At 43.6% G+C, this 21,645-nt stretch overlaps 2 protein-coding genes across 2 annotated transcripts; both read left to right on the forward strand.

Moving 5' to 3' along the window:
• Positions 1-1,727: 1,727 nt before the first annotated feature.
• On the forward strand, positions 1,728-5,872 carry LOC108434723 (protocadherin-8). Its single transcript, XM_017710065.2, has 3 exons — positions 1,728-4,378; positions 4,490-4,697; positions 5,156-5,872. Exons 1-3 carry the CDS (start codon positions 1,934-1,936, stop codon positions 5,470-5,472), a joined length of 2,970 nt encoding a protein of 989 aa, XP_017565554.1. The 5' UTR covers positions 1,728-1,933; the 3' UTR covers positions 5,473-5,872.
• A 2,092-nt stretch (positions 5,873-7,964) lies between these two features.
• LOC108434724 (chondromodulin) lies at positions 7,965-21,377 on the forward strand. The gene is made up of 7 exons (XM_017710066.2): positions 7,965-8,089; positions 8,267-8,407; positions 9,811-9,951; positions 11,241-11,354; positions 13,501-13,654; positions 15,333-15,427; positions 20,440-21,377. The coding sequence occupies exons 1-7, from the start codon at positions 8,018-8,020 to the stop codon at positions 20,659-20,661; spliced, it is 939 nt and encodes a 312-aa protein (XP_017565555.1). The 5' UTR covers positions 7,965-8,017; the 3' UTR covers positions 20,662-21,377.
• The last annotated feature ends 268 nt before the right edge of the window (positions 21,378-21,645 follow it).

Below are 21,645 nucleotides of genomic sequence, written 5' to 3' on the forward strand. Positions count from 1 at the left end.
GGCGCATCTCTCTTTTGGAGCTGCTTAATTAAGCGATGCAGCCACAGTCGCAGAGACTCTGCAGCCCACACTCTACAGTCCTGCGATAACATTTGGGCCTTTTTGCAGAAGTCCTGACATTCACTGGCTGCAGATGGGTCTCTTTTTTGCGCGCACCGTTGCGCGCGCTCCGTCCTTCTGCTGAACGCGGCCCCCGCGGAAGAGGGGGGGGGGTGAAATCTCCTAAACAGCCATGACGGACCCGGTGGCTCCCCTAAACGCGTTTTAATACGAGCCCTGGCCAATTCACCGGCCATCTTCGTTTAGGTCAAAAGAGTTATAGGCGTGATTGGGGCTGTTGGGAAAGGGTATGCGTGCGTGCGTGCGTGCGTGCGTGTGGGGGGGTGGAGGTGGGGGGGGGCACACAAAGGACGCATGTGGCGCTGCCTCATTATGTCCAACTTAGGCTCAAGCCCTGTGTGAAAACCTGCTGGAAGTTCTCCTCCCTCCGGAGCTGCCAAGGCGAGAATAATGCGGACGCCTATGCCTCCAATGGGAAACCCCACCACGCTATTATATCCGCAGTACTAACGAGGGGTTCATTCGCCTTTGATAGAATCTGACCATAGAAATCCGCCTAAATCTCCCCGGCGCTCCGCATAAATCCTATTGGAAACGGCTTCTCTTCACCTGCTCCGGCAGCCGAGAGGAGAGGAGAGCAGAGGAGAAGAGAGGAGAGGCTCCAGCGGGAGGGGAGCGCCGCAGAGGCGGTGACATGCATGTTAAACGAGCGCGCTTTCCTCGTGGCCGGAGCGCCGTTCAGCTCACGCGACGTCTCGTGAGCTGAAGAGTTTTTCAAGGAAATCATCTTTTCTCTTTTTCCTGTTTGGGGCTGACCGAGTGGCCGATCGATGCCTGACCACAACTCGAATACGTGCACAAAATAAAAGTAATAAAGCGGAGGGGGGGGGGGGGTGTTGTCTGAAGCTGCGAGCGAGTCAGTCGTGCACCAAAACACATTTACTGCGCCATAAAGGAAAGAAAGAAAGAAAGCGTGGGTCATGAATTTCCCATCCCACCTAGTGGGGATATGTATGGAAATCCATTCCCGCCGGGCGGAGGAGGGAAAAATCATTCAATCAGTTTTCAACCTCTTTGGCGGTTCCTGGTGCCAATTGTGTCGAAATATTGATATTGTCCCCCAAAATAACTTAGCATCTCGAAATGTTTGCAAAAGTGACGTGGCATCTCAAAACAATAACTTAATATGTCGAAAAATGACGTTTCCAAGAAATTGCTTACTATGACGAAATAATGACTTACATCCCCCCAAAAAAACTTTGTTTATCAAAATAATGACTTGGTTCCAAAAAAAGACGTATTTAGTATCTCGAAAAGGTCATTTTACGAGATTTCGAGTCAGAATTGAGATTTTTCCCCCTCCACCTGGCGGGAAGGAGTTTCCGTATGCGCCAGTTCTCTAATAAAAAAAGAGAAAACATTGCGCGTCTTTTGTCCACTGAAAATGATATAGTCTATGCGTGAGAGACGGAGAGAGGGAGAGAGAGAGAGAGAGAGAGAGAGAGAGAGAGAGAGGAGAAATGTATAGTAAATCAGACACACTGCACTGTGGTGCCAAGTTATTTGCTTTAAGGAATCTCCAAATAGGCTTAGGTGTCTTTTTAAAAGTGCCCTTTTTCCCATTCAAAGCGGGGATTGGTCACACTTGATCTCATTTGCATGCGGCTGTCTATAAACCGCCCCGCCACTGCAGCTCTCTCCAGTTGCGCGTTTGAAAGCTTCGGGGGCGCGGACACAGCAGCGCGCGCACAAAAGAGAGAGGGAGAGACTTTTGCTTTTTTCTCCCGATGTGACGGACGAGTATATCGGAACACTTAACTTGACAGACGTCTATTGTTTTAGCGCATTTTCACTGTTGGCACACTTGGCTTGTATGATGCGGTGGGGTCCAGGCAGCGCGGCCGCGTGGACGCTCGCTTTCACCTTTCTGTCACTGCCCATCCTGCCGGCTCTCGCCGCGGGAAGGACCATGAAATACCAGACGTACGAAGAGGACGCACCGTCCACTGTCATCGGAAACCTGGCCAAAGACATGGCGCTGACTCCCTCCGCGGGCTCCAAGACCAATTTCAGGATGATGAAACAGTTCAACGCTTCTTTCATCCGGCTGCGCGAGAGCGACGGGCAGCTCACTATCGGGGAGAGGATCGACAGAGAGAAAATCTGCAAGCACACGGCTCAGTGCCTCATCGCGTTCGACGTGGTGAGTTTCTCCAAAGAACAGTTCAAACTGATACACGTTGAAGTGGAAGTAAAGGACATCAATGACAATTCCCCTGAGTTTCCCAGGAAGGATTCTACGCTGGAAATCTCTGAGAACACAGCGGTGGGCACACGCATACCCCTGGATGTGGCTGTGGATGAAGACGTGGGCACAAACTATATCCAAAGCTACCAAATCTCAGTCAACAGCCACTTCACCATTGACATGCTGAGCAGAGCTGATGGGGTTAAATATGCGGAGCTGGTGCTAATGAAAGAACTGGACAGGGAGACACAGGCGTCCTTCGTCCTGGAGCTGGCCGCGACTGATGGAGGAAACCCGCCGAGGTCTGGCACCACGAAGATCAACGTCAAGGTGAAAGACTACAATGACAACAGCCCTGTTTTTGACCGCAACCATTTCTCCATCGAAATACCTGAGGACGCACCGGTGGGATTCCTGCTGCTGGATCTGAACGCGGTTGATCCAGATGAGGGTTTGAACGGGGAAGTTGTGTACGGGTTCGGCAATCAAGTGCCCTCTGAGATCCGACAACTTTTCAAAGTGGACAGAAAAACAGGGCGCCTGACCCTGGAGAGTCAGATCGATTTTGAAAGCAAAACGACGTACGAGTTTGATGTCCAGGCGTCTGACCTGGGTCCCAACCCAAGCCCTCCAACCATCTGCAAAATCATCGTCCAGGTGCAGGACGTGAATGACAACGCGCCCGAAGTCACCATCACCCCAATGACCTCCATCACAGCAGGAATCGCACACATCACAGAGGCGGCTGCCAAGGACAGCTTTGTAGCTCTGATCAGCACCACGGACAGAGACTCGGGCGCCAATGGCCAGGTGCACTGCACACTGTATGGGCATGACCACTTTAAACTCCAACAGGCTTACGAAGACAGCTATATGATTGTGACCACAGCCCCCCTTGACAGAGAAAAAATTGCAGAGTATAACTTAACTGTAGTGGCTGAAGACCTCGGCTCCCCACCTTTCAGAACGATTACACAGTACACCATTAGGCTGAGCGACGAAAATGACAACGCCCCCATGTTTAGCAAGCCGGTCTATGATGTTTCAATTGTGGAAAACAATGCACCAGGTGCATATATAACCACAGTGGTGGCCAGAGACTTGGACCTGGGGCAGAACAGCAAAGTCAGCTATAAACTTGTAGACACCTATATTATGGGCTCACCCATATCAGCATTCGTCTCTCTGGACCCTGCCACTGGCTCCATCTATGCTCTCCGGAGTTTCAATTACGAAGTTCTAAAGCAGCTTGAGCTGCGAATTCAAGCAAGCGACGGTGGGTCACCACAACTCCATGGAAGTGCAACTGTCAACCTAAGAATAGTCGATCAAAATGACAATGCTCCCGCCATCACACAGCCAGCTCTCAATAATGGTTCTGCAGAAGTCCTCCTGCCAAAAGACGCCCCTTCAGGTTATGTGGTAACCCAGATAAGTGCACGGGATGCTGACGAGGGTGTCAATGCAGAGCTGTCCTACAAAATCGCCTCAGGTGAAGCCTCTGTCTTCTCCATCAACAGAGCCACTGGGGAGATCTACCTGAACCGTGAGCTGAACTATGAAGTTGACGAGAGCCTGAAAGTCACAGTGACCATCAGTGACAACGGTAGACCTTCGCTGACTTCCACGGCCACCATCCGCTTCACCATCATCGCCGGAGCACCCCCTAATGACCGCAACATATTCAGGCATGACAGTGAAGATGATGAAGCTCACGAGTGGGACCTCTCCATCGTGATCATTGTTGTTCTGGCTGGGAGCTGCACGCTGCTGCTCTTAGCCATCATTGTAATAGCAACAAGCTGCAACAAGCGAAAGCTGGACAAGCGGGGAGATGGCTTTCGTCCTGAAAAGGAGGATGGCATGAACTTGGAGGGGGGGAAGAACAATAGCGACCCCCTTATACCTGTTCACAGTGATGGCGTGTTTGACGTCCACCCGTACTCCAACAAACCCAGTTTCACTGGTTCCATTCAGACGAGCAGCGACATGTGCTGCAGCTCCGAAGATGGCACAGAGACCACCTGCGTCTATGAATCCGAAAACAAAAGCCGTGGACCAAAACTGGAGGTAAGTCACCGCACACCAGTTTATTTAAGCGTGCATTATTATAACTTCAGCTTAGGCTAAACGTGACTACTTTGGTGTGACTAATGTTGTTGTGTGTTTCTGTTTATGTAGGGTTATTCAACTCTGCCTGGCTATGGCAAAGAGCCAGTGCGACCAATTACAATATGGAAAGGCAACTCCTACACCACTGTTTCAGCAAGAGACCCTCAGTTCAGCGGGAAAGACAGCGGAAAAGGAGACAGTGACTTCAACGACAGCGACTCCGACATCAGTGGTGATGGTTTGAAGAAAGATGGACACCAAAACAATGCGCAAAATGGTAAGCCCAGAGTAGTTTGTTTAGAAAATCTTCTGTGCTGTTCAAAACCAGTGTTAGCTAATGTGGCTAATACTCAGTAAAAGTGATTAGATACCATTCAGCATTGTGCTCATAACATTTTACTGGTTTGCAGAAACCAATGTTAGCATCCAAGCACTATTAGCAACACAAGCCTAACATATTTGACTGAAGTGTTCCTTTAGGCTAAAACTGACTGATAGCCCGAGCAAAGCCTGTGGGCGTCAAATTAGGTGAAAACATGCTAACAAACTTTTTTAGTTGTCTTTCCAGTTTTGTGGGGGTGTAGGGACGAGTTTAGCTGAGATTTTCTGACCAAACCATTCCTGTAAATGACATGAACACTTCAGCTCAGCAAAGCCAGTAGGCGTTTATCGTGACAACAGTCGTGCTACCACAGACATGCTAATGTGCTGTGTTCTTCCTTGTGTTTCTTCCAGCTCTGTGGGCGTGTACCAGCGAGTGTAAGATCCTCGGCCACTCCGACCGTTGCTGGAGCCCAACTGCTGCCAGGGCGAGCAACAGCTCTGCAAAGACCGGCTCACTTCCCAGAGACTCTCTTAGGAGGGAGAACTACTACCAGGCCCACATACCAAAAACGGTGGGCCTCCAGAGCGTCTACGAAAAGGTTCTGCACAGGGAATATGACTATGTGTTAGTGCCCCCACCCCAACCGGTCAGGGTACGAGAGATCAACGACGTCACCATCCCAGTGTACTCACCCACAACAACACGCTGTCCCACCAATGAAGTCTGAGAACCTAAACAGCCTTCAGATATAAGACTGTTGATGGCTGTCACTGACATTACACTCTCTACAGGAAGTGTTAAACATGTACAGGTATCAGTAATGTTTGTGTATTTAAAAAAACGCATCTTTTCTGTCAGTATTGGTCTTCACAACGATTTTGAGCAATCATATGACTTTGTTGAAAATTATATGTATATTATGCAAGTTTTTTTGTAAATACAGAGTCTATTTTTATAATATTATTCCTAAGTAAAACAAAAGATATTGCAGATGATATACTTTATTTTAAAAGCATGTTCCTTATTTAAATACAGCCTAAGATTTTATGCTCCCAAACCCAGTTGATAGCCTACCTGTGTAAATTTAGGCCATCTGAATGCAAGATGTACCTTTTTGATCGATTTCTTTCACAATGTTATAGAAATAAACATTGAAAATCGATTTCTGTGTGAGACTCACTGAGCTCATTTTCTCTGAGAGCGGGATTTGGGGACAGAGGATGGCGCTGTTTGCAAGTTTTGAGAGGAAGCGCGTGTTGGCGCACCGTATGGGGCTGCAGTAATTAGGCTACAGCAAAAACAGACCGCTATCACTTTGACTGCGACCACACAGACTGCTGCGTCTTAAATATAGCCGAAAATGTCAGCTCATATAGACACCATCTGCCGTTTGGACTCTCAGAAGTGGGTTTTCGAGTTTTATGTGGAGTCCATTGTTTATATATTTATATATTTATTTATCCTCTGAACCAGCCACCCGAGAAACCCATCCGTGTGTGTCATATAATTACGTGCACCTGCATCGTACGCTGTGCGCCAACACCTCACACTGCCAACCAGCAGCGGCCACGCAAACCAGAGCTGCTGAGCGCAAAGTGGACTTTCTCTTTCTCTCTTCTCTCTCTCTCTCTCTCTCTCTCTCTCTCTCTGTCTCGATTTTCTGTCTCTCTCTCTCTGTTTCTCTCTCTCTCTCTCTCTCTCTCTCTCTCTCTCTCTGTGTCTCTATCTGTCTCTCTTTCTCACACTCTATCTCTCTCTGTCTCTCTCTCATTCCTTCACTCACCCTCTCTCTCCCTCTAACTCTGCTTCACTCATCCTCTCTCTCTCCCTCTTGCTCTCATCCTCTCTCATTCACCACCCTTTTCTCTCTCCTTCACTTATCCTCCCATCCTCTCTTGCTTATTCACTATCCTTTTCTATCTCTCTCTCTCCTTCACTTATCCTCTCATCCTCTCTTGCTTATTCATTATCCTTTTCTATCTCTCTCTCTTGCCTTCACTCATCCTTTTTCTCATTTCCTCCCTATTTCATTCTCTATCTTTCACTCATCCTCTCTCTCCTTCTCTGTCTCTCTCATTCACTCATCCTCTCTTTCTCTCGTTCTCTCTCTACTTCACTCATCCTCTCTTATTTTTTCATTACACCCATCCACTCTCTCTCCCTCATTTTTTCTATTTCTTGTTATCTGTTCCACTTGCTCTTCTCTCTCTCACTCTCTCTCTCTCTCTCTCTCTCTCTCTCTCTCTCTCTCTCTCACACACACACACACACACACACACACACACACACACACACACACACACATACACATCCTGACTCACCCACTCGCCCCCTCTCTCACTCTGTCTCTCTCATACACACCTCCACTCATATGTGCTCTCACTCATACACACCTTCACTCACTCTCACTCACTCACTCACTCACTCACTCACTCACTCACTCATTAACTCACTCTCACTCATTCATTCACTCACTCATTCAATCATTCACTCGTTCATTCAATCACTCTCTCACTATCACTCATTGATTCACTCACTGACTCACTCATTCACTCACTCATTGATTCACTCACTCATTCATTCTCTCACTGTGGCTTACTCATTCATTGATTCACTCATTCAATCATTCACTCATTAATTCAATCACTCTCTCACTATCACTCATTCATTCACTCACTCACTCATTCATTCTCTCTCTCACTCTCACTCACTCATTCACTCTCACTCTCTCACTCACTCACTCATTCACTCACTCACTCACTCACTCATTTACTCACTCCCTCCCTCCCAGGCATGCTGATTTATTCACTCCCATTCTCACTATATCACTATCTGACTTATTCTCTCTCTCTCTCTCTCCCTCTCTCTCTCTCTCACTCTCTCAACAGACAGTAAAAGTGAGACAGGCGGGTCACACGGGTGCGCGCGCGTTCGAAAACCACACGAAGAATAATCGTGAAAGATAAACCGCCCAGTTCACTGATCTAACCTCGCTCTATGCTGGAAAAGCAGTCCACAAAAGCAGAGCCATCAACTGGCGCTCTGATTGAGCTGCGGTGGTCAGTTATGCGCGTCAGACTGCCTCTCCTTCACTGCTTCAACGAGCAAAAAACGTCGTCCGTTCCCCCGTTCACTCCATTCACCTCACGGTAATATTACACCCTCCCGGGCACTCCCACCCCCCACCCCCCCACCCAGACCCGCACTCAACTTTTTTCCCTCGTCCTGAAAAAAGAGCAAGTGGCCAGCGAGACAGAAGTCCGTATCCAGCCATGGAGGCGACCTCGGAGAAAATCCCCATCGCCCTGGCCGGACCAGAGGACTTACATCAGCTCATGCCGCCTGTAAGTAGTGGCGCAAGCTTTAAACCGCTTTTCCAGGGTCTGCGGATCTGATCTGGTCAGTGCGCCACGGCCGAGCTTATTGGGAGCGTCTGATGTCCGTTCTGCACGGAACAGCCGTTTAATATAAGCCTCCATATCTGATATGTGTTCACTGCTGACCTCTGTGAATGTGCGCAGGCATACACTGCAGTGACCGTGAAGCCGTCCAGCTCCGCGCGCCTGCTGAAGATTGGAGTGGCCGCGCTGACCGTTGGAGCCGCGCTGCTGCTGTTCGGAGCCATCGGAGCTTTTTACTTCTGGAACGTCAACGACAAGCACGTAAGACACCGTGTCTCGCGCTTTTCTGCCCCACTGTGTTCCCTTTGAGCCCTCAAAGCTCATAAAGCAATGCTGCGCTCTCGGTGGGATTCATAGACGTGGACAAGTGCCTGCAGTTCACTGCTCTAGTGGTCTGCCTGAAGCCCAAGGGTCGAGAGGTGTGTAAGCAAAGAGTGCTGTAGTGCTGGGCTGTAAAATATCCAGTTAGTTCTGTTTTAAAATACATTTAGACCTATTTGTCTAGAACCCTACCAAACTAGTCTATTAGTGGAACTTCTAAAAATAAAAAAAGCACCTTTGTGGTGATTCAACTGTTCAGCATTGTGTAAACGATCATTTGGAGCAGCTTTAATTTAAAAGGCTATATATTTTCTCCATGCCATCTAAATGTTATGAACAGGGTTTCATTGGAACTGAGTTATATATCAGAGACAACCATGTATTTTTGATTTCTTATGATACATCACATAGTTTCTGATTCCTATGAAAGGAGCCCTTCATGTGACTCCCTCCTCCCACTGCAATAACAAACAGCCCCCTCTCCATGGAAAAGGAAACATGGGATGGGCTTCATTCAGCAGGGCCAAAGCATTGTATTTGAAACTATTCTCTCTAATAAGTTTAGTTAAGAAGGTTGATCCATCCACTCATATATGCACTCTTCAAGTGACATGTTTGCTCTTAAATCTGTTCCTTACTGTCGTTCTGGTTCCATGTTTAAACCCCCACACAGAAATTGCTAACACAGCACCACAGCCTCTTTAGGATTAGCGTGCAATGTGGGCCTACATAGGCAGAACTGTGGAAAAGTTTTAGGCCATCCGAGGAAATGGAATGTAAAGCCATTTATCTGGGCAGTAAAAAGACATTAAAGTAAGTAGAATGCATTGTAAACAATACATTGTGCTGGCTTCATTTCCAAAGCTCTCCTCAAAGAAAGCCCAGCATTTACTGTTATCATACAATATTGGCAACAGCTAATCAGTTTTCCATTAAATGAAATCAGGGGCTGCTGATGACGTTTAAGAAATCTGTGGAATCACTGGAGTTTGGCAAAACGTCAGGACGCCTGTGTTCTCCTAACTGCATTCTTCTAACTAAATGTCTTAAAATACATAAATGTTGCTTTACACCCTTAAGAAAGAGCTTATTGTAGGATTCTGTAATTATATAGAGAGCAATGACAACTTAAGTACAGATTTAAATGGTTCCTTGCATGGTTTTGCAATGGTTCTCAGTGGCACCGAAAATGGTTCCGATATTGTTCATAGTGCTATATAGAACTCTCTTTTGCTAAGCATGTACTAAAATTACTCACTACGTTCTTGTCAGTGGTCCTTCTCAGTTCACAGTGTTTTCATGTTGTATGACGCTGAAGACCTCGTTCTGCATGCCTCCTACAGGTGTACAATGTCCACTACACCATGAGCATCAATGGCAAAGTGGAGGAGGGCTCCATGGAAATTGACACGCTGAACAACTTGGAGAGATTCACAACAGGAAGCGGAAACGATGAAGCCGTTGAGGTCCACGATTTCCAGATTGTAAGCCTTCTGCTGCAGTGTTAACTTTTTTCACTGCATATACCCTACCAGTCAAAAGTCTGGACGCACCTAATCAGAAGTGGTTTTCTTTTTCTTTTTTCCCCATTTTAGAATAACAGTAAAGCTATCAAAATGATAAAACAGTTCACATGGAATTACTCCAGTCGGAAGTATCGAGGTGCAATCCAATCACCTTGATAGTTCCCAGCCAAGTGTACTGCACAGGGTATTCACACATTTTAAGGGTGATTCCAAACCACAAGGAGTGAAAAAGTTCAGTTTGAAGGGAACTTCATGCTACACAGGGAGTAGTGAACAACGGTTTATCACTAACAGGAAAGTTTACCCATTAGTGTATATTACTGTATATCTTTTGAAGGTGTGCGTTTGATTTTGATGCTGCAAGGAGGTTCCGAACATGTTCCCTAAACACATAACATGGAGTGCAGCTTTGGTCTTCTTATAAATAGGGTTAATTAGACTCCACCCTCCTTCATCACAACACAACTGATTGGCTGAAATGCATTAACTAGGACAGATATTCCACCAATAAACTTAGAAACACATAAGACTCTATGTTTTCCAACTCTAAATATCCATAAAGTCCTTATGAAATCTACTATTAACTACTAAGTTAGTAATTATTTTAGATATAAATTCTTCACTTTGAAGCTATTAATCATAAGGCATTTAGAAATGTCTTCAAGAAAACTGAAAATCATACAGTCAGATGTGTCCAAACTGTTGGCCTGTGGTAACTCTCACTCTTGACAAAATACTGGCAAACTTGCATTTCATGCAGTTACTTTCTGCATTCACATGGACACAAGGGTGCAAACATCATTGGCAGAACTTTTGGCTGCCTACAGAACCTTTCAATGCATGGTTGTTTAACAAACCAATTGTTGAGATTTTTTAAAGTTTAAGAAACATAGGTCTACACAGGTTCGTTAACGATTAAGGCTTTTCCAAGAGCCATAGTTCTAAGCCAGGGTGCCTGGTCCTGGAGATCTACCACCCTGGAGAGTTCTGATCCAGCACACTTGTCTCTAATATTCAGATTTACCTGAAGCCCTTCATTATTAGTCCAGCATTAGGGTGTCAAATATATTCTCAGGAGCAGGAGTGGGCACCCCTGGTCTAAGCCAAGAACTATAATGTTAAATAAGCTCACTTCTATAAGCCGTGTCAGTCTGCCAATGAATCCTAAAAAGATCCAAATCTTGGAAAGGAAAAGGATATTTATCCCACTGCAAGTCTTGAGCACTCCTTGTCCCCATCTAACACAGGGAATTACTGGCATCCGCTTCACTGGAGGAGAGAAGTGCTACATCAAGACCCAGGCCAAAGGTCACCTTCCTGATGTGGAGACTCTAAACAAGGAGTCACTGATGTTTGACTTGGTAAGTAGAGCTGCTACATTTCTCACAAACCTGCAGATATTTGCCCTTCCATCCTCTGTCCTACACATGCATACCTTGGTAGGCTGGTCTCTGGTGTTCTCTCTCAATTGCAATGAGGAAATCATTTGGAAAGAATCTCTTAGCTTGTTCTGTTTTTAGAACCTCCCACCACCGGCAGCACCGTCTAACTGCCAGAGTTGTGGTCAAATCTGAGTCTGTGACTGACAGCAGGAGCAAGAACATGCATTGCAATTCTAGCCCTAACACTTCGTATGTAGATAACGGCCATGTGCCAGGCCTCTGAAATGAGAATGACTTGAGCATTTATATAGGGAAGATCAAAAAAGACCTACAGCCCCGAGACACGACTGGACCAGTAATGGGTTTGGATTTCCATGCCTCCATGTTCCATGTGGGGTTTTTTTTCCTAGGTGAAAGAGACATGAGAACAAATTGAAGTGATTGAGTGTGCACACGGCTATAGCTTTTGGCACAGTACGCCAGAGGATCCACAGCTAGTGATTCTGCCCGAGGCGCTTCCATCCGGTTTCAAACACGAACAAGTCCACAGCTCAGGAGACCCCTACAACAGGAGCTTATGTCTCTCTCTCTCTCTCTCTCTCTCTCTCTCTCTCTCTCTTTCTTTCTCTGCCTCTTCTTTCCACCCTTTTTCTGTGGGAGTGCTGCCAAGACCAATCTCCAAATTAGAGTGCTGATGCCCCCCTCACCTAACAGCTGCAGCATTCATTTTGCATCACACATTTAAAGACGTTTTCATAACGGCCGTGACTGTGAAGTTGTTCGCTGCCGAGCAAATTTCTTTCAAGCGCAGATCCATTTTTAAACGATTTAATGCAAATGGCCACTTGAATATTCATGCCGTGTGTGTGTGTTTTGACGACGTGCTGGGCCGCGCAGATAAGGGTGGTCCTGTCAACAGCAATGCCTCACAGCGTTTTAGAGCTTTATGTGTGTGGTGGTGGGGAAAGTATGAAATGGATGAGAAACGCTCATTGTGAGCGACTAACACTGCCTTTACATTGCTGCTTGGAACATCCATTTTGGACCTTCAAGACTGCTGGAAAAGAACATTATGTGTAGCGCTGAAGCGATGGTCAAATCTAAACCCCTTTCAACAAATCAGTGCTTTCTTTAAGGATAAGGAATGCAGGCTCGGAGCCACCAATTAGCATGATGCCATGTGCTATTTGGTGGCCCGCTGCTTTACTTTTATTCATTGTTAGCAATGTTAGTATTTTGGATGAAACTATCCCTTTAAAGGGGCAGGGGTGTAAACACAGAGACGGGCTAATCCTTCTGTAAATTTCTGACTTAAATGAGACACATTGCAACTCTAAGTCATTTTATTTCTTTTTCATGTTTTTGTTCATCACTGCAATAAGCAAATATATCATAAAGCCACTGGAAATTCCTGTGGTGCCAACTAATTGTGACTGCTAGCCACTGATCTACAGGCCTATTAATACAGTCGCATTAACATTATTGTATCTCTTACCCCGGTCATTGAAGAAAATGTTTTTTAAAAAAGCAGCAATTCCGTCTTTATTAGACACAAAATGGACACCAGAGACAACGGAGACAAAAACAAAAAACAAAACAAACTGAGGTAACATGTCTAGATACCCACCTAACTTGCTAACTTCATCTTTTAGCTCGTTACTATGCTCTTTTGATAAGCTATTTCTGACATTTAATCCATTCGCTTCATTGTTAAAAATGATTTGAGGATATTCGAGTGCAATAAAATACTGGGCTTTCTAGCAGTAACACTAGCTATGTGCTAAGAAAACATTGCAAAACAGCCCACCTCCAAAAATCCACCCCAAACCAGTTATAGCCTTTAAAAGTTCCTCCCACCCTCAAGATTTTCTAGTTTTCAAACCAGAGTATCTCACTGTAGAGACTTCTGCAGCACTGCAGTTGCATGCGAATAGGTGTGTTTACGACTGATGTAGCGATGGTTGCATTTTTCACATTGGCTGAAGGGGTCCTCTAATGCAGTCGTCTCAATGAATCAAGCTCCTTACATCAGATGTCTTATTTTCATTGGAGGGTAGATGGGGAGACACCTTGGCTAAAACAGACAGACGTGTAATTAATCGAATGTATATTTGGATTCCCTCAGGAGGATGAGATCATGCCTGCCAAGTTCGAGGAGGAGTCTCTTATCTGGGTCGCGGCTGATCAGCCTCTCAAGGACAGCAGTTTCCTCAGCACTAAAATCCTGGACCTCTGTGGAGACCTGCCCATCTTCTGGCTGCGTCCCACATACCCCAATGGTAGAACAGCTTACGCGGCTGATATCCCTGCTCTTTCCCTTTGTCTACATGCTCAATTTTCCTTTTTAGGGGATAAAATTCTTTGGTTTGCAGCCATACAGTGTGTATCTGTAATCCAGAACAGAAAAGCGAGAACATCTTATCACAGGACATTCTAATTGTACCCTTCAGTGCCCTCTGGTCACCTGACCACATTACGCTGGGCCCATAAATATTTAACGGGCAGTCTAGTCACAACCTCATAACACAAATTACAAGACAACAGTGTTAAATTTCATCAGTCTGCATCGTGCGCCATAATTGAGCTGAGGCTATTAGGCATGCAAGGTTAATTGCTTGAAAACAGCCCAGCTGAAACAACTGTGCATGTGTTAGACTCTCACTAAAAAGCGCTCTCGCTCAAAGGCCGTGCAGTACTGCATGCCTGGAGTAAATGAATGGCTTGTATTAGAATACCTGTCTCTAAACAGAAGGAAAGGGTAATATTGTTGAAGAATCCCAGCCTGTTGTAAAGGACATCAATATATATTCATGATGAGCCCATTTAGCCTTCTCAAGGTTATAATGGGGTACAGACACCACGCAGGACCAATTTGGGTTTATATTAAGAACTCTTGCTAAGGGCATTCATTCTTCAGATAGGTTTAAAATAAACGAGATTACAGAATGCTCCTAACAAGCATTGACAACAGCAGCATGGAGAAAAACCCTCACAACCCAGTAGCTAAGATCAATATAGTTATAGACAAAGGCATTATCAGCGCTGCATATCGTCACTGACAGAACAAAACCCCATCTTTAAAATGGTAGCTTTAGAGGGGAAGTACTTTTACTGTAAGTTAATGTAGCATAACCATTTTTCAAAGTAATGTTAGACCATTTCTATTGTTCCCATAGTCATGAAATGTAAAGGGCAACTGGTATTTTCAAATGATATAAAAACCCAACAATAATAGAGATACAAAGTGTTGTTTTGACAGTGATGATATAAAAATTTATATATTGGTTCACATAGTAAATAAAATGGCTGTATTTGCACTGTAGATGCCACGACCACTGATTACCATGTCAATCACAGTAAAAACCAGTAAATAAATGACTCTTGAGATTCTCTACAATGAACCATTTCACACCAAACCCTTCATTCAGAAGACTTTGTTTTCATTTGAACCGAACTATGAAAAATGTTTTCATTTAAGTGCTTTAACAAGGCACAAGGTAGGGCTGCACAAAATGCTAGTATTGCGTTTATTATTAAGTGTGAGATGCTGAAATGCACTATTTTGACCATAGCCATTTATTTTATTCCGGATTACATGAGTAACATGAAAAACATGAAAGGCACATAACATTGTGATTAGCCTCACTTATATCACATATTGCAGCCTTCGCTGATATCAGTATTGCCTGTACTGTGATGCAGTGTCAATAATGTTATGAACAGACAATATATTGTGCAGCCCTAGCACGAATATTACAGAGTGCTCTTAGCAAAGAGGCCTAGACTTTACCATTAGCATAAAGAAGCTTTATGTGTTGGATTAGCTCGCTTTTGTCAATAACGATATTGTTCAGGATGCGGAATCCCAGTAGTAGCCCTTGATCAGCACACTTAGCCTGACACATTTGACACATATGACTGCTATTCTGCTTGAATCCTGTCAACTGTTCTCCCCAGGTGGGCAGAAGAAGAGATCCGTGCCGAGGGCCAGACGACAGGCAGAAGAAGATGAGGAAGAGAAGCCGCCGTTCAACCCGGAGAACCCTTACCATGTGAGTGCCATTCAAATACCTGCTTTTGAGCTGTTGCCCAAGGCTATGCCGGGCTTATCCGCACCGTGGTAGAACCGCTTTGTACAGACAGAGAGAGATGGAGGGAGGAGGAGGAGAAGGAGGGAGGGGATGGGCAACCGAGAGCGAGAGAGATGTAAAAATGAATTAACTTACATAAGTCACATGGGATTTAAATAAGCAGCACTGCATGATTGACAGTTGTAACGTGGCAGTGGCTGTACTGCCTGTAGCCATACTTAACATGGCAGTAATACAGCGCAATTTCAATAAAACTTGCATATCCATTTGGAATAACCGTCCATTCCAATCATAATCACCCTGACCCTCAAGGCTTGATTGCAGAGTGGCAACATATCAGGACTGTCAATTCAAAGCTAAACATCTGTGGCAAGCTCTCCAGTCGATATTTGTCTTCATCAAGTGTGCACCAGCAAACACACTATTTTTACTACTATTTTTAGCAAGTAGTCCATGTTCTCTCACTCTGTGCTTTTTAAAAGGACTGTTTGGCAAAAATTGCATACATATTTATGCAATTTTCCCCTTAGTGCAAATGTGGTCAATCAGCCAGGACCCATTTGGTGTCTGCTTCTTTAGTTTGGAGCTTTGAGGCTAATATTGCTAACAAGTAACAGAAGCTTATACTCCAACTATTAGCATCGTGCCTAAATGGACTCAAACATATTTAATATCTTAAACAGACATGCTAATGTTTTCTGACACTTTATGACATACTGTCATCTGAACAAGTAGACAAAATTACAGACTTAATTCACAAAATTCAGGATTAATGATGTGTGCTACTGCTGTTACTGCTGCTACAGTAAACCCTCTGACGTCAACAAACATGCCTGCCTGCTTGTCAAATTCAATATTTCTGTATGTTTCTCTATCTTTGCGATAGTACAACACAGAAATATGGTTCAAACTTGTGCTAAATCTATAGAGTCACTCTTTCTATTCCATCTTATTGTGAGATCATATGTGATTTGCATCCAGAGGTATGAGGCTATGAAGAGGGGTAGAGCTACATGATATTTGCCAATGGACATTCAGAAAATCACTGAAGGACTGACCCATCGTGCCAGGAAGGCTTCAATCTTCATTTAGTCAACAATGGAGACATATGAAATGGCATGCAAAAGGTTTACAGCTGCAAAAATTGCTGCAGCAGTTTTGGAAAGTAGCAATTAAGACAACTGAACATTTTGATATGAAACACGACCTGGGTGTTGTGTTGTATGTAAACTTGATTACAAACTAAAAGTTGGTATGGGGTAAATCAGAAATGAGTGTGAGGGGCTAGAAGCAGTTATATTTACAGTAAGACAAGTATTCCCAAGAACGCAATCCCTACAGCGAAGTATGAAGTTGGTAGTACCATCACATGGTGTTGGTTCTCTGCAAATGCCACTGGGGAATTACATGTTATTGATGGAAACACAAGCACAGCAATTTGATCTGATCAACCAAGAAGCTGAATCTGGGAACAGGATGAACATTCAAACCCTAAAAATACTGCCCATTGAATTTGCATTGAAAATTTATGGAATTTTAAAATTGGGAGTCCATCCCAGGGGCCCTCATAACCTTCAAAGATGGTTTCTGATACATAGAAGTATCTGAATACTTGTACTGACCACTTATACCACGCACTAGTCAAGAAGCGCTGATGTTATTATCATGTATAAGAAAGTAATGCAGAGAGACAATTAGAGGTCTAGAATTTGAAATTAGCATGTTCATTGGCTGACATTGATGAATAATAATGAGACTACTGATTGTAATTTTGTAACAAATGAAATGGAAGTCTTTATTTATTGGATTTCAGTACTCTTTCCTAACCAAGACTGATATAAAGATGTAAGCATTCCTCAGCTTCAGATATTGTCTTATTTGCTGCTTGCTGAGATTGCTGGATTTGAGATTTGAACAAGCATGTTTAAATCATTAAGCAACTGCCTTTAACTGAACAGTGTTCACTATTAGTACACCTTTGAAACTGGACACCCCTATTGTCAAATAATACCAGACAACATGCGCAGCTGTGTGAGCATCGACAGATGTTGGGGTCACTGCAAGAGGCCATGCTTGTCGCCCTTCGTCTATTCTCACAGGCTTCCTTTCAACTCAAGCCGTATCCTTCTATTGACCCTGTCCCCATTGTGTTAGCAGAGAGACTGCTCAGTCTCCCCCTCCTGCCAAAAATCCCTCTCTTCATTCCATCTCACCCTCCTCAGCAACCCCCCCACCACCCCCCACCCCCCAATCCAGTCTTCCAGTCTAATCCCTACACCCCTCTGTTCCCTCAAACTGAAAAACCAAAAGAGAAAGGAAACTGGGGCACATACATATTTACTTCAACACAACTCAAACACATCACGCACCATTTGAAACGTCTCAGAAGTGCAGAGATTTGCTACCGATTTAAGTTTCAGGAGAAAAAATTTAACTGTAGAGCCCAAACTGCACACCTGAAGACACCATGGAATAGTTCACCAAAAAAAAAAAAAAACAACAAATATACTCAACATTCCCTGTACTCTTTCATTTTATAGCTGATCAGTCAAGACATGCCCAACGTTTTGCACTGGAGCTACTAATGTAGCTAACAGGCATTAGTAGTGTGTAGACTACAAATTAGCTTTGTAAATATAATTCAGTAAATGTATGGCATAACTAAAACAGTAGTATCAGTCATCTTGAAGCATCTGGTTCATCCATATTTTTGCCCGTTTTCATAGACAAAAGAATGTCATACAGTGTCAGAAACCACACAAGTAAGTCTATTTGGGAGTCTTTAACAGCTCCACACAGTTTGAGCTAAGTGTTATGATTTAGACATGCAGGTTTGACTAATTGGTGGAGAATAGGCTTTCAGTTCAACAGTAAAGGAGCAAACTTCAGACAGTGAACAAAATGAGTTTGTTATTTGTTATATGATCAATTACGTCAGATCAAGCTTTCTGAACATGTTCTCTTCAAAAAAGGTATGAAACTGTCATGGAGTGGATCCCCTCCTGTCACTGGGGTGATACCCTCAAGGGTATGTCTTCAGTACTTTTCATATAAACATATTTGTACCATATTCCATTGTAATTATATTTTTTAAGTTGCAGATACTCCATACACCTTGACACATGGCTTTGTATTTAATTTTTTGTGTTAAAACAGTAGGTTATGAAAAAATTGAATATCCGTATATACTTTGGAGTCATATCCAATTTCGCCCACTAGTTAGGACTCCCCCAATCACACAATACTACCAGCGCTAGGAGGCGAAAGCTTCCTCTGAGTCCTGCATCTTTCAAACGGCCGCTAACACGTCATTGGACAGCTGAACATGCTTGGAGGAGAACACTAACTGCCAGTCTTGTTACATCAGCTAACAAATGCTTGCAATGACCTGCATTGTGCTGAATGATGGCAAGAAAAAAGGGGGCCATCCTACCCACCCAGAGAGAGGATGGCTGTAGCATCACTAGGAGCTGAACTTGTGATCTACTGATGATAGGGCCAACACTTAGACAGTTGTGCCACTCAGGAGCACTACACTTGGACCTTAACACCATTATTGTACCCAAAGGATACTTTTACATTGTTTACCTTAAAGGTTCCCAAGTGATGCAACTGTTTAAGGTTTTGCTGCATTGGTTTAATTTGAAACCCACCCTGATAATGCTGGTCAAAGTATTAACTTGCCCTGAATAACTGCATAGTACACTGTCAAAAAGGTGTCTGATCACCACAGTACAATGTAAATGTTCCCTTAAAGATACAACAATGGTCTTAAGGTCCGATCGATTACTTTAAATAAGTTTAAGGTACATTACATTCACTTTCTCAGGGGAAAGCAGGTCTTTAGAACTAAAGGATTTAAAATACAATAATTAAATAAAAAGACTGGAGTCAAGACAGCGTGTATGGAATCAATGCCACTTTAAAAATATAACTGTAACACAACACGGTACAATTATGTTCCTTAACTAAACGTACTGAAGATGTACTCCTGAGGGTACCACTCCCGTGGCATAAGATCATATGAGGGCCCACTCAATCACAGTGTATGTGAAATGTTGAATAAAGAGAAAAAAAAACACAGCACTCGTATTTTTTGATAGCATTTTTAAAAAACTGGCAACACTCTTGCAACTTCAAAAACTTGGAGCAAAATATATCTGCTACAGAACATGATACAATGTTCTCAACTAGAAGTACTGAAGATGTACCCTTGAGGTAGTTTTGGAGAGTGCGCCAATTAAAAGTTTATACACACCTAACTGAATATGCATTTTTCATCATGTTAGGCTTGGATCCTGACAATGCAAGAAAGAATGATTTATTAAACTAAAGGTTTCAAAGAAGCACCCAAGTGGCTGTTTAGGGGATTTCTGCACTGTCAGTTTGAATCCTGACAAAAGAATACATAACTGGCCCTGAATAACTGGATATATTGCTACACAGTATGCAAATATCTTGAATGATGATTAAAAAATATATATATATTTTTTTTTTTGAACAAATGATTTTTGAAAGCATTTATTTTCAAAGGCACTAATGTTTATCTGGTTCCTTATTAACTTATTAAGCTTCATTTTAAATTAAATCAAATATGACCGCACATACCATGTATTGTGAAAATGTCTAAATGTATCAAGGTAATGTATTTTCACCATATTGCCCACCCATGCATCCAACATGTCTTGGCTCACTGTCTACATTTGTAGAGAAAACTGTGTAAATTAGTCTTTTTGCACCAGTTCCGTCCTTTATCCCCTCACAAAGCCAGGGCCAACCAGTGGGCCCAGAGCTTTATTACACACTTCTATAACCTAAGAATAGCTCAACTACTTTGCAATGAAGTCTCTGCAGTTACTGAATAATAAGCCTTAATATGTAATAAGCGTTAACATGAGATCATGTGTAAAATGTTTGGTTTTGTATGTGACTGTTAATACGCTCAATGTTTTTCTCTCCTACATCTGTTTCAGCATGTTGGGGGCGAAGAGGGCACCATGACCTTCGACCCCATGCTGGACCACGCTGGCGTGTGCTGTACGGAATGCCGTCGGAGCCACACTCAGTGCCAGCGCATATGTGAGCCCCTGGGCGGCTTCCACCCGTGGCCGTACCACTACCAAGGCTGCAGGGTGGCCTGCCGAGTGATCATGCCATGCCGCTGGTGGGTGGCTCGCATCATGGGCCTCGTCTAAGATCTTCGCTGTGAAGTTGCTTGCAAAGAACGGCAGTTTCCTACAGCGCTGGAAACTGAGCAAGTCTACATCTTAGGACAGCTCTCCATACGCCTGCTGAGCTGTATTTATTATGTCTTGTATTGAATTATGTCAACGTCATCGGGGGACAGTGCAAAGAAAGACAGTCCATGTGCGGTACACTGTAAGAAAGTACATGCCAGTTTATATTCTCAAAGCTCAGCATCAAAAATATGAAAATTGTATATGAAAGACAGTTATGTTTTCCATTGACTGAATAGAAAAGAATAGAAAAGCACATGTAAAAAATGTGGAGAAAAGAAAATGATTCTTTTTGCTCTTTCTTTTGATGTAAATACGTGTAATAATTTGCATGCCTTCAGAGGGCAGAGCACAAAGCAGCACAAAGCGCAATGCCTGCATGAGATTTTGAAGATCAGCTTTGTAGCTTTGAAACCAGCCCATTTTCTCTGGATATTGCTTTTCATGCGATATAAAAAAAAAAGATAATTGACATTGGTTTTTAGACGTGTATTGGTGCTTTTAAAGTGCATCGCATAAAGCCAAAGTGTAATAAAGGTCTTTTTCTATAGCAGAGGCATCATACGGTTGATATATTTTTGTTGTTTTCATTGTTGGTTTCGTTGATGAACACCGAAAACTGCTTTAAAAAGAAGGAATATCACTTAGGGGTTAATAAACGAGACTGAATCTTTCTGGGTTTTTTTTACTGCTTTCATGGTCTGAGATCTTAGCTATAATGCAAGTGCCTGAGCTCCTTTTGATGTCTGGCAGAGGAGCTTTAAGCGAGGGAGAAAATGACTGTTAGAGTTTAAACTGGAGCCATAAAACTCGCCTGTTTGATCAGCTTCAGAGATGAAACGTGTGCCGTGAATTTATCATTTAACCCATTATCAAAGAAAAATCTTCTTTTCCTCCCCCTCCCCATCTGTTTTTCTTCAAACAGTTATTTGAACTGTTTAC

Source organism: Pygocentrus nattereri, chromosome 12, assembly GCF_015220715.1.
Source record: "Pygocentrus nattereri isolate fPygNat1 chromosome 12, fPygNat1.pri, whole genome shotgun sequence".
In the NCBI taxonomy this organism is placed as follows: domain Eukaryota; kingdom Metazoa; phylum Chordata; class Actinopteri; order Characiformes; family Serrasalmidae; genus Pygocentrus; species Pygocentrus nattereri.

What these genes read in the sequence shown, in the direction of transcription:
- LOC108434723 (XM_017710065.2), top strand. Translation starts at nt 1,934, where the DNA reads ATGATGCGGTGGGGTCCAGGCAGCGCGGCCGCGTGGACGCTCGCTTTC. An exon ending in GCCGTGGACCAAAACTGGAG is followed by an intron (nt 4,379 to 4,489) that starts GTAAGTCACCGC and finishes CTGTTTATGTAG; the next exon opens with GGTTATTCAACTCTGCCTGG. An exon ending in CCAAAACAATGCGCAAAATG is followed by an intron (nt 4,698 to 5,155) that starts GTAAGCCCAGAG and finishes TGTTTCTTCCAG; the next exon opens with CTCTGTGGGCGTGTACCAGC.
- LOC108434724 (XM_017710066.2), top strand. Translation starts at nt 8,018, where the DNA reads ATGGAGGCGACCTCGGAGAAAATCCCCATCGCCCTGGCCGGACCAGAG. An exon ending in TACATCAGCTCATGCCGCCT is followed by an intron (nt 8,090 to 8,266) that starts GTAAGTAGTGGC and finishes GAATGTGCGCAG; the next exon opens with GCATACACTGCAGTGACCGT. An exon ending in GGAACGTCAACGACAAGCAC is followed by an intron (nt 8,408 to 9,810) that starts GTAAGACACCGT and finishes TGCCTCCTACAG; the next exon opens with GTGTACAATGTCCACTACAC.